This window comes from Balaenoptera acutorostrata, chromosome 7 (genome assembly GCF_949987535.1).
Source record: "Balaenoptera acutorostrata chromosome 7, mBalAcu1.1, whole genome shotgun sequence".
Classification (NCBI taxonomy): Eukaryota; Metazoa; Chordata; class Mammalia; order Artiodactyla; family Balaenopteridae; genus Balaenoptera; species Balaenoptera acutorostrata.
The window spans coordinates 97,670,556-97,685,123 of NC_080070.1; the positions used below are offsets into that span (position 1 = coordinate 97,670,556).

Here is a 14,568-nt window from a genome sequence, read left to right on the forward strand (position 1 = left end):
CTTTCATTCTTCTACATTTGTGCCTTGCACGTCGTAGGCGATTGAAGTAACTGCTGATACAGGGGCTTCTACAGACTTCTTAATTCGCTTTATTAGACTGCTCGCATCACGTCCAGGTCGATTCCTTCCACGACTGCTTAGAGGAGTGTCATTCCCATCATGGCCACTTGGTGGGGCCCGCCCTCTCGTCTGGGACCTCAGGTCACGACCCCGGAAGCACATCCTTCGCACAGGCTCGAGGTGAGATGATGGCGGCTGCGGCGGTGGCACGAGCGGTGGTGTTGCCCGCGGTGCGGCGGAGGCTCTGCGGTTTCACCGAGAGGCTCCTGGCCGGAGGTGCTGCCAGGCGGGTGAGCTTCCCTCCACTTGTTTGGGTGCCTCCGGGACCGAGCTAGGCCGGGCCTCTCCCGCAGAACTCCGCGCGGCGAGCCTGAGTCACGGGCGCCCTGCCGGGCCGCGGGCGTCGGATCCACACACCCCCAACGGCGGGTCGGGCCTTCCCAGCCGGGACCCGTGGGGCATCAGGCGGCCGGGGACGCTTATCTCCCGCCGGCGCTGGGCTGGCTTTGGTCCCCCGCAGCGCGTGACCCGCCAGTGACGTTTGGCATGACGCTGGTTTACCGGCCCCCTGCCCTAGTCGCTCGGGAGTCATTATAAAGGGTGCGTGTTGATCACTGAAATCGCAGTGGTTGCCATTGGGGGAAATTAAAAAGTGAGGACCCCACCCCGCCCGCCCCGAGTTCTGTTTTTTCTCAAAACTGAGCGTCTTCATCATGAGCTCCGCTTCCTGCGAACCCCGGGGTAGCTAAAGGAAAAGTTTTTCTGTATATGTATATTTCTCGTGCGAGACTAGCTTTGTCTAGAAAAGAAAAACTGGGGACAGGCGAATAGTCCATAGCCAACAAATCAGTCAGCCAGAGTATATCTTGAGCATCTGCCCTTCTTCCTGCCTTCTCTTTTTCTACCTTTTTAAAAACTTTGCTTTTCTTAAACGGTGGAAACTTTAAGCATTTCTACGTTGTGTATAGGTATTTTTATACTTTTCGCTCCCTTTCTTGGCTTCCCCCACTCACCCACCCCCGCTTGTGCCCTCTATGGTGAATATTAAACATTTCTAGGAGAAGTATTGAAATAAAAGTAGTTTCTTTCAGGATAATGATAATAACTGTTTATTTTCCTTAAGGAAAGGGCATTTGTAGACATGTTGCTGGCTTTAGGAAAGTGGTTGGTTGAGGAATGTTCTCAACATAGGCCAGCAAAGGGGGTGGGTCTCAGTGAAATAAAAGTTAAGGAGGAAAGAGTACTTTCTAGAGTCTCTTTGAGATAGATTTGGTTTTCTAATCAACATTTCATATTAGAATAGTGATATGTTTTGCTTCTTCCCTCCACCCCCAACTAGTCACTATATTTTGGAGGAAACAGATTGAGAAGTACACAGGCTGCTACACAAGTTGTTCTGAATGTCCCTGAAACACGCGTAACCTGTTTGGAGAACGGACTCAGAGTGGCCTCTGAAGACTCTGGGCTCTCAACGTGCACAGTAAGTGATCTAGTCTGACCCCTCATTAGGCGAGAGAGCAAACTGTTGATTTTAATTTAAGCTTTTCAGTTGGTTGGCAGGTGGTTGAAAGTAGCAGCAGTTATTTTGCCTTGACAAGTGACTGTCACTTGTGAATCTCTTCGTGTGATACTTCCATACCACGCAAGTGTCTACATCTGGTTCTTGTAGCCTGTTGTGTCATGTAGTGTTGATAATAATGAGAGAGATATATTTGCTGGACTACTCTGTGCCAGATGTTTTTACATATATTGTCTTATTTGATCTTTAAATAGTTCTTTGTAGCAGGGATCATCACATCCATTTTACAGTTGAAAAACAGGATCAGAGAAGTTAAATGGTTTTGTCCAAGGTCACACAGCTAATACATGACAGAACCAGGATTTGAACCTAGATTTTCTGACAGTCTCTGATGTTCTTTATACTATACTTGTTAATTGACTGTAGTAACACATTGGGCTAAGAATCTGGGTCGTCAGTAAAGCTGGCAAGTAGCTATTTGTGGCCCCCAGCAGTAGCCTGATGACCAAAATTTTTAAATATCATAGTTCATAGGACTGTACTGTCAATCCACTCAAGAAAACTTTAATGTTAAAGCTGGAAAGCATTTGTCAGAAGAAGGAAGAAGACTGCCCCCTACCCCTTCCCCATCCCCTCAAAAGAAAGAAGATGATGTCTTATTTAATACTTACTTGATCGCATTAAGGTTGGGCTCTGGATTGATGCTGGAAGTCGATATGAAAATGAGAAGAATAATGGAACAGCTCACTTTCTGGAGCATATGGCTTTCAAGGCAAGTTATAAGACTTTTTTTTTTTTAATGAATTTTTCTTTAAGAGGCAGTAAACACAAAATCTCATTCTCAGGTAAGGAGAACTATAATAGTATAGCATGTTTTCTTTTTATTATTTTTAAAATCCCTTTTTCAGGATAATTACCTGAAATAATTACTGATAATTGCTCCGTAGAGCTGAAACAAGGATTTTCTCTTGGGATGTGAGGGTCATCTGAAAGTATGCCACTATTTCTGACGCCTGATGTACTTTAGAAACCAAATTTGGTCCTTACATAGGCTTATGTCCTCATATTCATTGTCTGAAGTGTTTAGAACAGATGAGGGATAAAGGAAGAGGTCATAATTCTTTTTTTTCTCTTTTATTTCAGGGCACCAAAAAGAGATCCCAGTTAGATCTGGAACTTGAGATTGAAAACATGGGTGCTCATCTCAATGCCTATACCTCCAGAGAGCAGACTGTATATTATGCCAAAGCATTCTCTAAAGATTTGCCAAGAGGTATTGTTATTATTTATACTGCAGATATGTAATCTCCACAGGAATTCAGAAATAATTTAGTGCTGTTTACATTATGTTTGTTGAGAAAGAAAATGAAAAAAATGAACCAAACTTTGGGTGAGGGGGGCACCTGTTTTTATTTTTTCCTCCAAATATGAGAAACGATAAAAATATTTGTAGGCTGCAGGACTTGTGCGAACCAGGCCCTAACACTTGATTCAAATATTACTTCCTCCAGAGCCATACCTGTGTAGTGAACCATTTTTAATTGTTTTACTACTTATTTACTTTTACTGCCTACTTTTTGTTTCTGTTTTTTCTCTATCCTGTTATCTGAATATTTTATTTCTACAAGTCAGAACAGATTTTCTATCTACTGACTGCTGGGCTTTGTTTTTGAACAAAACTTGCTTGCTTCTTTATTGCATTTGCACATTCTGGTTCCTCATCCTGGAGTGCACTTCTTTCTTACTGTCCTTTCCATTAATTTTTTTCAAAATTCAATTTATTTAAACTAAAAAAAAAAACAAAAACCAATACAGATCACCGATCCCCCACCTCCCGCCCCAGCAATGATCAATCTGTTCTCTGTATCTATGAGCTTGGGTGTTTCTTTGTTTTCGATTTTTTTTTGCCACATATAAGAGAGATCATATGATGTTTGTTATTTCTCTGTCTGACTTTTTCGCTTAGCATAATGCCATTGAAGTTCATCCATGCCATTGCAAATGGCAAGATTTCATTCTTTTTTATGGCTGAGTAATAATACGCCTCTTTGTATGTGAGTGTGTATTTGTGTATCACAACTTCTTTATCCATTCATTCATTGATGAACACCTAGGTTGTTTCCATATCTTGGCTGTTGTACATAACTCAGTGAACACAGAGGTAGATCTTTTCAAGTTAGTGTTTTTGTTTTCTTTGGATAAATATGCAGAAGTGGAATTGCTGGATTGTATGGTAGTTCTATTTTTAATTTTTTAAGGAAATTCCATATTGTTTTCTATCGTGGCTGCACCAGTTTACATTCCCACCAGCAGTGTACAAGGGTTTCTTTTTCTCCACATCCTTGCTAACCCTTGTCTCTAGTCTTTTTGATAGTAGCCATTCTAACAGGTATGGGGTGATAGCTCATTGTCGTTTTGATTTGCACTTCCCTGATGATTAATGATGTTGAGAATCTTTTCATGTACCTGTTGGCCATCTGTGTGTCTTCTTTGGAAAAATGTTTATTTAGATCTTCTGCCTGTCTTTTAATCTGATTGTTTGTTTTCTTCCTATTGGTTTCTATGAGTTCTTCATATATTTTGGATATTCGCCCCTTATCAGATATATGATTTGCAGATATCGTCTTCCATTCAGGAGGTTGCATTTTCATTTTGTTGATGTGCAGAAGCTTTTTAGTTAGATGTAGTTCTACTTGCTTATTTTTGCTTTTGATGTCAGATTCAAAAAATCATCACCAAGACTTACGTCAAGGAGCTTATTACTTCCTCAGTTTTCTTCTACCAGTTTTATGGTTTCAGGCCTTCTGTTCAAGCCTTTAATTAAGTTTAAGTTAATTTTTGTGTATAATAGGTGTCCAATTTCATTCTTTTCCATGTGGCCGATTTTCCCAACACCATTTATTGAAGAGACTATCCTTTCTTTGTTGTATATTTTTGGATCTTTGTTGTAAATTAATTGATCATATATGCTTGGGTTTATTCTGGGCTCTCTGTTGTGTTCCGTTGATTCAGTACCTGGTTTTATGTACCATACTGTTTTGATTACTGTTCTTTGTAATGTTTGAAATCAGGGAGCATGATGCTTTCAGCTTTGTTCTTCTTTCTCAAGATTGCTTTGGCTATTTGGGGTCTTTTGTGGTTGCATACAAATTTTAGGATTGTTCATTATATTTTTGTGAAAAATGCCATTGGAATTTTGATAGGGATTGCATTGAGTCTGTATGTTGCTTTCGGTAGCTTGGACATTTTAACAACATTAATTCTTCTAATCCATGAGCATGGACTATCTTTCCATTTCCTTGTGTTGTCTTCAGTTTCTTTCCTTAATGTCTTGTAGTTTTCCTCAATTAAATTTATTCCTAAGTATTTTATTCCTTTTGATGCAATTGTAAATGGGATTACTTCTTATTTTCTCTTTCTGATAGTTCATTATTAGTGTATAGGAACACAACAGATTTTTGCTTATTGACTTTGTATTTTGCAACTTCACTGAATTCGTTTATTAGTCCTAACAGTTTTTTTGATGGAGTCTTTAGTGTTTTTTCTATGTAATATCATGTCATCTGCAAATAGTGATAGTTTTACTTCTTCCTTTCCAATTTGGATGCCTTTGATTTCTTTTTCTTGCCTAATTGCTCTGACTAGGAGCAATTTTTTTTTTTTTAAACTTTTGCTCTCTTTTTTTTTTTAATTTTTATTTATTTATTTTTATTTATTTATGGCTGTGTTGGGTCTTCGTTTCTGTGCGAGGGCTTTCTCTAGTTGCGGCAAGTGGGGGCCACTCTTCATCGCAGTGCGCGGGCCTCTCATTATCACGGCCTCTCTTGTTGCGGAGCACGGGCTCCAGACGCACAGGCTCAGTAGTTGTGGCTCACGGGCCTAGTTGCTCTGAGGCATGTGGGATCTTCCCAGACCAGGGCTCGAACCCGTGTCCCCTGCATTGGCAGGCAGATTCTCAACCACTGCGCCACCAGCGAAGCCCGGAGCAATTTTTTTTATTCCTTGTTTGTTACAAAAACTCTGAAGCAGAATAAGCAAGTGTTCACTTAAAAGATTATTGATGATTGTTTTCATAGCAATAAAATAAAATAGATTTTATTTTTATTTTGTAGAAGTAAAATAATTATTCTGACAGCATAGCTATTTTTTGTAGTTACTATGTTGTAGAGTGTTTTGGATATCTTAAGGGAAAGTTATTACACAAAACATTTTCCCAATGGGAGAATTAACCAAAAAATGTAGCAGTTTTAGTGATAATTGGTGAGACTATTAATCTTTAAGGTCCTTGTATAGTTGTAGTTAATTTCATTACTTTGAAATTTTGGATTCCTAATAGGCTTTCATTAATAATGTTTGAATGCCACTTTACACAAGTACCTTTGTATATATGTAGTTTGTGTATATATCATCTCATTTGATCAGCATAGTAATCAGATAAGTGTCTCCACCGTGCAGTTGTGGAAATTGAGGCCCAGCCCAGACTGTGACTTTCCCCGGATCACATAACTTAGTGGCTTACTGTGGACTCAAATGCGTGTCTTCTCACTCAGATTCACTGTGTCAGGTTGCTTTGTCAAAACAACAAAACAAAACACCTACCACCTGCAAATAAATAAAGTAAAATTTTCATAACATGGTAGCCTAACTTTTGCATTAAAACCAATGAAAATGAAAACAGTGGAGGGTGTGTTAGTTTGAATTGCAAAAAACATTGGTTAGATTCTTAATGATTTCCCTAGAAATAGTTTTTGCCCCAGGACTAGTTAGGCACTAAGAACAAAGGGCTAGGCCAGGCTACTTTAAAGGACTGTTCATTCTAGCCTGTCTCTCTCCTTCATTTACACAGAGAACAGCAAAGAAAGCAAAAAAGAGGACTAGAGAAAGGAAGAGAGAATTTAGAAGACCTTTTTTTTTTTCTTTCTGGCTTCTGGCTGGGAAGGACAGAGTCCCTGCCAGTGGGAGTGGAAATGGAAAAGAGAGGCGCTCTTTGAGGAATCCAAAATGGAAGTGCTCTCTGAAGCAGATCCCACTTTGGGAATTTGCTTGAGGCTTTTATACTCTCAGTTAGGTGAAACCTGGTGTGTGAGGTAATAATTAGATGTTTAGACAAATGGTCTTCAAACTTTTATGATCATCCATTCTTATCAGTAAGAGACTTGAACATATATACTCAATATAGGTATATGTATAAGTTAAATACATGTACTGCTATACTAACATATACAGAATTACATATACATTAGAAAGAGAGAAGATTCTGAGTAAAACATAAATATTGGGAAATATGAATCCCCACTTTAGAAGGTACCAATCTAGACTACTACTTCCAAATAAAGGAGGGTCTTCACACAGGATCTCTTGTCCTCCCATCTGTCTTTGGGCTCTTCCTTACCCACCTGGGCCTTTATTTCTCTTGTCTGGACAGATAGGTTTTTTTGTTTGTTTTTGTTTTTAAATTTTATTGGAGCATAGTTGATTTACAACATTGTGTTAGACGGAGAGATGGTTTTACAGATAATTTTTTTCTTTTTGCCCAGGATCTCAGTCCCAGCCTATTCTAGCAGTCTGTTTTGTCATTTTGGGTAGTCTGTAGAGGTAATTAATTACAGGAGGTCCTTGGTATTTGAACATTATTGCTTCTGAGAGAAGTCACCTTAAAGTGAACTTAAAACAAGGAACAGAAATTTACAGCAGAGTAACAAAATGAAACTAAAGTTTATAAATTTGTTTTATATTGACTAAAATTTAGATTGTGATTGCAACTATATACTAATTCTTCAAGGATGGTTTAGGTTTTCCTTTTTTGGAGAAGTATGTACTTTTTCTGATAAAATTGCTTAATAGCATGATATATCCTTTAGTTCACTTGTGGCTTTTTGCAAATTAGGGTCATTTTTGTATAAATACTTGAGGGTTTTATCAGTTTTTCCAAGGGTCACTTTTAATCCTTTGATAGTCATATTATCTCTTTTGGGGTACCTATCCTTTTTTTCAAATCTTAACTGCTCCAGCTCTGTTGGATCATCATTTATCAGTGACTTTACTAATTAATGGTCAGAATCTACCAGCATTGACCAGAATCTAACCAACATTGGCCATTAACTGGAGTTAAGTGGGGAAAGGTATTTGAGAGGACACTAATTCTGTAAGTGGTTCACTGGGGTTATATATTAGATTACGATGGTTCTTGGCTTCTTAATATAGTAGCCTCGTTGCTGTGGGATCTTGGGTAGTAAATATTTGGAGTAGAAAGATAATTTTCTCCTTACCATTGTCACAGAGAACAATATACAGTTATAGGCAGATTTCCATGACCGTTTTGAAGTGGTTGTAGGCAGAGTCATTATAAGTGTTGTGGGGACTTCTGGCAAATTTAGTTTTCCTCAAGTTCATCTGTACCACAGGGGATTGCATTTCTCATTTTAATTTAGTCCTTTTAGGTATATCAAATTATAGAAACATTTCTTCCCAGTTTAATCATTTAGTCAGTATTGAGTGATGGTCACTATCATGGTTTCTGATGCTAGTTTAATAGATTTTAAATAGAGAAAATTTAAGATTTTAGTGTTTCTTCTTGTGTTTTTATTTTCAATAAGCTGTGGAAATTCTTGCTGATATAATACAAAACAGCACATTGGGAGAAGCAGAGATTGAACGTGAACGTGGAGTAATCCTTAGAGAGATGCAGGAAGTTGAAACCAATTTACAAGAAGTTGTTTTTGATTATCTTCATGCCACAGCTTATCAAAATACTGCACTTGGACGGACAATTTTGGGACCAACTGAAAATATCAAGTAGGTATAATTCTCATTTTTTTTTTTTTGAGAAAAAATTTGAATTGTGAAAATTAACATTCACAAACATTCAAAAAGCATGTTTCAGAAAGTAATTTTTTACCCCCAATAATCTGAATGAAATTGTACTTAAGCTACACTTTAGCCCCACCTAACTCCCAGGTGTCTGGGTTTGTAGCTACTTCTGGAATAAACAAATGATGGTATTAAATCTTTTTTATTATTTTATTTTTTTTTGATATATAAATGTTGAAATTCTTTGATATTTGTTGCATATATCCTATTTCTGACTGCATTTAACTTAGAATACCTTTAAGGTCCAATTTAATTTCAGGTATATTATGTGAGGATCTGTGCTTTTAAATTTCCTTTTAATATTGCTTTTCTTACTCCATTTACAGATCTATAAATCGTAAGGACTTAGTGGATTATATAACCACACATTATAAGGGGCCAAGAATAGTACTCGCTGCTGCTGGAGGTTAGTTTAAATTTCTGTGACTGTTTTAAACACAGAGTGATGTGCTTATCAGTTTGATCCTATTGGGAGATGTCTTTAGGGTTTTTATTTAGAGAGCAGATTGTTAAATGTGCTGGGTAAGGGCAATGTGGAGCCCTGGAACCAGACTTTTCCTCTGTCTTCTCTTTAGTAGAGTTTTTCTTTTTTTTTCTTTTAATTTTTATTATTTTTGGCTGTGCTGGGCCTTCATTGCTACACGCAGGCTTCCTCTCATTGCGGTGAGCGGGGGCCACTCTTCGTTGTGGTGTACAGGCTTCTCATTGCAGTGGCTTTTGTTGCGGAGCATGGGCTCTAGGAACGTGGGCTTCAGTAGTTGTGGCACATGGGCTCAGTAGTTGTGGCTCGCGGGCTCTAGAGCGCCGGCTCAGCAGTTGTGGCAGACGGGCTTAGTTGCTCTGCAGCATATGGGATCTTCCCTGACCAGGGCTCGAACCCGTGTCCCCTGCATTGGCAGGCAGATTCTTAACCACTGGCCACCAGGGAAGCCCAGTAGAGTTTTTCAATGGGAAAACTTAGTGACCCTCCAATATATAAGTGTGCACACATAATGGAATTTACTTGTAAGAAAAGGGCAAATGAGTGAACTGGGAGATAATGACACTTGGAAGATGGTGTTCTATGGTTTGGGAATCTCTTGAGATTTTAAATTACTTCTTGAGAACCAGCTTCATCCTTGGTCAGGCATGGTATGAGTATGTTATGTTGTTTATTCATTCTTTGATTTGTTCGTTCTTTCAGTAACATCTGCTAGTTACTGAGAAGGGGAAGTATATAGGGGATTAGGGGAATATTTAATGGGAATCTGAACATGCAAGTGGCATCAGGACAAGGCTTCCTTGTGAGAACATATTTGAAGCCAGTGAATGAAAGAAAATTCACATTATATTTTGCTAGATTTCCTGGTAGTCTGAATTTAGGCAAATTGTACATTTTATTGGTTTCCAGTTTTGTGTTCTCTTTCTCTTTTTAGGACAAAGTGAAAATACATGGAATGTTCTTTTGTGTAAATTTAATTTTTCTCTCTTTAGAAATGACAATAAAAATTCTAGTTGACCTGGATAGACTTTGAGCTCATTACTTGGGAATAATGGAGAAGATGAAAATGAGGGTTAAATATCTTAAAACGTTACCTTTGTGTGGCAGATAAGTGCTCTGAAGTTATCCTGAGTTAGTAACATTGTTTCTAAAATGGCTGGTGCTGACTGGGGTTCAACAATTGAAGCTGCCTTGGAAGGGGAACACTACTGGTTGGGTGGGGCCTCAGCAGCTAGGCTGTCTGGGATGTCTCTGCCGTTGTTGGTGGCAAATGGATGCAGTGGGTTTTATCATAGTTCATTGGTTCACTTTGACATCACCAGAGTTGGGATAGCTTACAATTAATTAGTGGCCTATTCTAGATTAATTAGCATTTTGTCTTATTGGTACATAAGTGATGTTTCTTATCAACAGTGGCATCTTAACGTCAGTGAAATAGGCCAGACCTAACTTCATTTTAAAAAATAAAATTTACCGACTCCTCCGCCTTTTGGATAGAGGTAAGCAGAGGTGCTGGGGCAGGAGCTGAATATCTGGAACATCCAACCAGGAGGGCTATAGGTGAAGGTAGTAAAACAGTGGAAGTGGTTGTTAATTGCTGAGAACTGTGTGCGTGTTCATGGTTCTACTCTCTGCTTGTCATCCTTGTACCACCAGGGTCTTCCTGTTGTTTTGTCACCCCCTGGATTGATATCCAAGGCGGCTCTCCTACATAGTGATTGTGAAAACGTGTGTAATCATTCACTGTCTTGCTTTATACCAGAGGTTTGTTTGGAAAATATGGGTGTAAGTTGTGCTTTTATGTTCTAATGGAATGTTTCATTAAAAAAAAATCTTGTGGTGATATTTTTTAAGGCACTTACCCATGTTTAAATTTGTCTTGTAAGTTTAGGTATCTTTCACTGACTGAATCTGTTTGGATCCCAAGTTTGGAAAATAAGGGATATAGAATCTAAGTAATTCTTAAGTTTTGGATGGCAAGTAGTGAGTGTTTGAATAGCTATGAATTTATTCAGAAATTTATATGAGGTTATTTTGTTCCTGAATTTTGATAGCAGAGGACAGAGAATGAAGCATATCTTATATCCAGCTTTCTTTAAATGATATATTCTTTTCTACTTTAAAAAATTTATTGAAAAGTGACTTTTCCTTGCTAGTTTGCATTCTAGGACTTTTAGTTATTTAATATAACACGATTCTGTATGGAAAATGGTATTTTCAAGCTATCTATTATCCTTATCTGTGAATCCATTGGTATGTTATGAAAACTGTGATTGTTCTTCAGAATGAGAAAGGTGTGCAGCCCCAAGCCTTATAACCAGGGAAAAAGCGTGCTCTGTGAGCTTACTCTTGAAAAGGCTTTTAGTCAGAGCAAGCAGTCCATGTGTAACCTGTATCACATTATACCACCTTGAGCTTATTGTAAACAGAAGTATTGGCAGTTCGTTGTGTGCTTTACATTGCACTGCTACTGGATATATAACATATTTTTCTTCAATTTAGGAGTTTCCCATGATGAACTGCTTGAGTTAGCAAAGTTTCATTTTGGTGACTCTTTGTCCACACACAAAGGAGAAATACCAGCTCTGCCTCCCTGCAAATTCACAGGAAGTGAGGTAGGGCAAGCCTCCTAAGCTAGTGTTTAACCCTTTGGGTTTCTTGTGTTGTATTTATGAATGTGTGTAGCAAATGTGCCTGTTTCTAACAGTAAAATGGAAGAAGCCCCCCCCCCCCCCCCCCCCCCCCCCCCCCCCCCCCCCAAAGGAGTCCAACCGAGGATGGACTCAGTTGTTTATATTCTTTCCTGTTCCATATATTTAACCACCTATTTTTCTTTCCTAAGGAAGTAAGGTTTTTAAGGAAAATATAATTTGGTCTTTTTGTGCTTTTTCTGTGATACCATGCCCATTTTCCTATTGTAGGGCATAAAAGTAATCTTTTATTTTAAAAACATCCCAAATTTTGACTTTTAATCAGGTTTATTCTTGGCTAAGTTCTGCCCACAGTACCTTTCTGGGGGGTAGCTGTTAAAGCCAGAACTTGTAGAGAACCTGCTACGTGTCAGCTGTATCTTTAAGCCTCATTAGAAGCTTAGTTTATGCCACATTAGGGATGATGCTCATATAGTTGTATCTGGAGAGAAGCCTGATGTTGGCAGTTGCGTAAGACTGTAGCATTGGCAGTACAGAAAGAAGCCTGTTATGGCAAGATTAGCTTAAATTTAGAGAGTCAGAAAAATTCAGACTGACAAAAGATTATTTCTACCAGTGAAATAATGCAACGCTTGTTGACCAGGTTATTATCTGGTGGCTGTGTCTGGACTATTTCAGTTGGAGATCTTTTGGTGAGATTCTTCTGGACTAGACTATACAGTGTAATGAGGCCTAATTGTTTAAAAACAAAGGAGTGTCATGGTGAGCATTTTACCTTTGCAGTTAATGGAGCTGGTGAGTCTGTTGCTTGTTAAGCATGTTGTATAGTGGTCAGCTTAACTAGAGCTTTGCACCCTTTACCCTAACTAGATTCGAGTGAGGGCTGACAAGATGCCTTTGGCACATCTTGCAATAGCTGTCGAAGCTGCTGGTTGGGCACATCCGGATACAATCTGTCTCATGGTTGCAAACACACTGATTGGCAACTGGGATCGCTCTTTAGGAGGAGGAATGGTAAGTGATTTTAAAAGTAAATTTCCATAATAAATGAGAAGATGAAACTCTGTACTATGAATTTTGACTGAAAATATAAACTGATCCTGGATTGCATCCTGGGCCAGAAAAAAACAATTTTTTTCTTTTGCCATATTGGCAAATTTTGAATAAGGATAGAAGGATTTGTTAACAGTAACATATCAGTGTTAATAGCCTAATTTTAATAATTGTACTGAGGTTAATTTCCTTGTTTTTCAGAAGTGCACATTAAAAAGTATTCAGGGGTAAAAAGGATATCTGCACTGTACTCTCAAACAATTGAAAAATATGTTAAAGAGAATGATAAAGCAAAAAAAAAATGGTAAAGTAACAGGTGTTAAGGAATTTGGATAAAGGGAATTCTTTGTACTATTTATGTTACTAGTCTGTAGTCTGAAATTACTTCAAAATACAAAGTGTATATATTTGTACTCAAAGATTTTGACAAAATACATTTCATACAAGTATCTTAGGCTTCACATGCAATATAATTTCAGTTTTTTAAGCAAACAGCCAAAAGCTCTACAAACTGGGTTGATAATAGCTAATTATTTTAAATTTTTGTTGTTGTTCGCAAAGCATATTGGCATGGGTTATTCAATTTTTTGGTTGATATGGTTATAAATGATTATTAAACAAAGCTGGAACACAGAATTAGAAGTCATAACCATATCTCACATCAGTCACTGCTAGAAGTGGAATGCTGGGCTGGATTGACCAAGGGACCCTGTGAACATGCCTGAACTTCAACATGTGAGGTCAACCCATTTTTAATTTTAGGGACAGCTTTGGCCTGATCGGATTTTTCCCTTTTTTTAATTTTAATTTTTATTTTATATTGGAGTATAGTTGATTTACAGTGTTGTGTTAGTTTCACGTGTACAGCTAAGTGATTCAGTTATATATACACATATATATCCATTCTTTTTCAGATTCTTTTCCCATTTAGGTTATTACAGAATATTGAGTAGAGTTCCCTGTTCTATACAGTAGGTTCCTTGCTGATTATTTTATACACAGTAGTGTGTATATGTTAATCCCAAACTCCTAATTTATCCCTCCCCCAACCACGTTTCCCCTTTGGTAACCATGAGTTTGTTTTCAAAGTCTGTGAGTCTGTTTCTGTTTTGTAAATAAGTTCATTTGTATCTTTTTTTTTTTTTTAGATTCCACATGTAAGTGATATCACTGACTTCACTTAATATGATAATCTCTAGGTCCATCAAAATGTATTATTTTAGAAGTGGGTGCAGCTACTAAATTAATTACAAGGATTCACTGCTTTAACATTGTGAATTTCTCTGGGGATGATGCATTGGGCTGGTGAGATTACTATAATTCTTAGTTTCAGTGAATTTTAGCTTTATTATTGAGATACTGCTGGATAAAACTGAGAAACTCAGCCTTTTAAGGCAGTCACGATTTTCACATCTCATTTTTCTTTCTGGTAATTTGGACACGTATACCTACAGTTCTCTTGGACGGTTTTTTTTCCTTACAGAATTTATCTAGCAAGCTGGCCCAGCTCACCTGTCATGGCAACCTCTGCCATAGCTTCCAGTCTTTCAACACTTCCTACACAGATACAGGATTATGGGGCATCTATATGGTTTGTGAACCAGCCACTGTTGCAGACATGCTACATGTTGTTCAAAAAGAATGGTGAGAAAAAATTTAAATCATGCTTAGAATTCCCACTTTAGACTAGTTTCTTTTTACACTGTTGATGCTGATTAATTTTTTATGGTGATGTTATTAGCATTTTATTAAGAGAACAAGACTTAAGTAGTAGCAGTTATTGCTGTGTTTTTAAAGATCACAGATGTTTCTTCTAAGTCTCATGTGAAGCTGATTTATACTATAGAAAATTCTTAATCAATCATTAAGAAGCAGATTACTTCAGAAAGAAGATCTTAAAAGTTAAAAATGTTTAAATGCCAACTAGAATTCTA

The 14,568-nt window shown here is 37.9% G+C and overlaps 2 protein-coding genes across 3 annotated transcripts in view; one reads left to right on the forward strand and one right to left on the reverse strand.

Annotated features, from left to right (window-relative positions):
• Nucleotides 1-560, reverse strand: part of NAPEPLD (N-acyl phosphatidylethanolamine phospholipase D) — a 90,696-nt gene extending 90,136 nt beyond the window's left edge. For both annotated transcript variants that reach the window (XM_057549807.1, XM_057549808.1), the window contains exon 1: nt 1-560. The gene's annotated coding sequence lies outside the window, so the exon portion shown is untranslated.
• Nucleotides 223-14,568, forward strand: part of PMPCB (peptidase, mitochondrial processing subunit beta) — a 16,307-nt gene continuing 1,961 nt past the window's right edge. Inside the window, exons 1-9 of the mRNA XM_007177317.3 lie at nt 223-350; nt 1,400-1,540; nt 2,265-2,351; nt 2,723-2,852; nt 8,176-8,374; nt 8,776-8,855; nt 11,433-11,545; nt 12,452-12,595; nt 14,118-14,278. Coding sequence (XP_007177379.2) covers nt 246-350; nt 1,400-1,540; nt 2,265-2,351; nt 2,723-2,852; nt 8,176-8,374; nt 8,776-8,855; nt 11,433-11,545; nt 12,452-12,595; nt 14,118-14,278 — 1,160 coding nt within the window. The 5' untranslated portion in view covers nt 223-245. The remainder of the gene's footprint in view (nt 351-1,399; nt 1,541-2,264; nt 2,352-2,722; nt 2,853-8,175; nt 8,375-8,775; nt 8,856-11,432; nt 11,546-12,451; nt 12,596-14,117; nt 14,279-14,568) is intronic.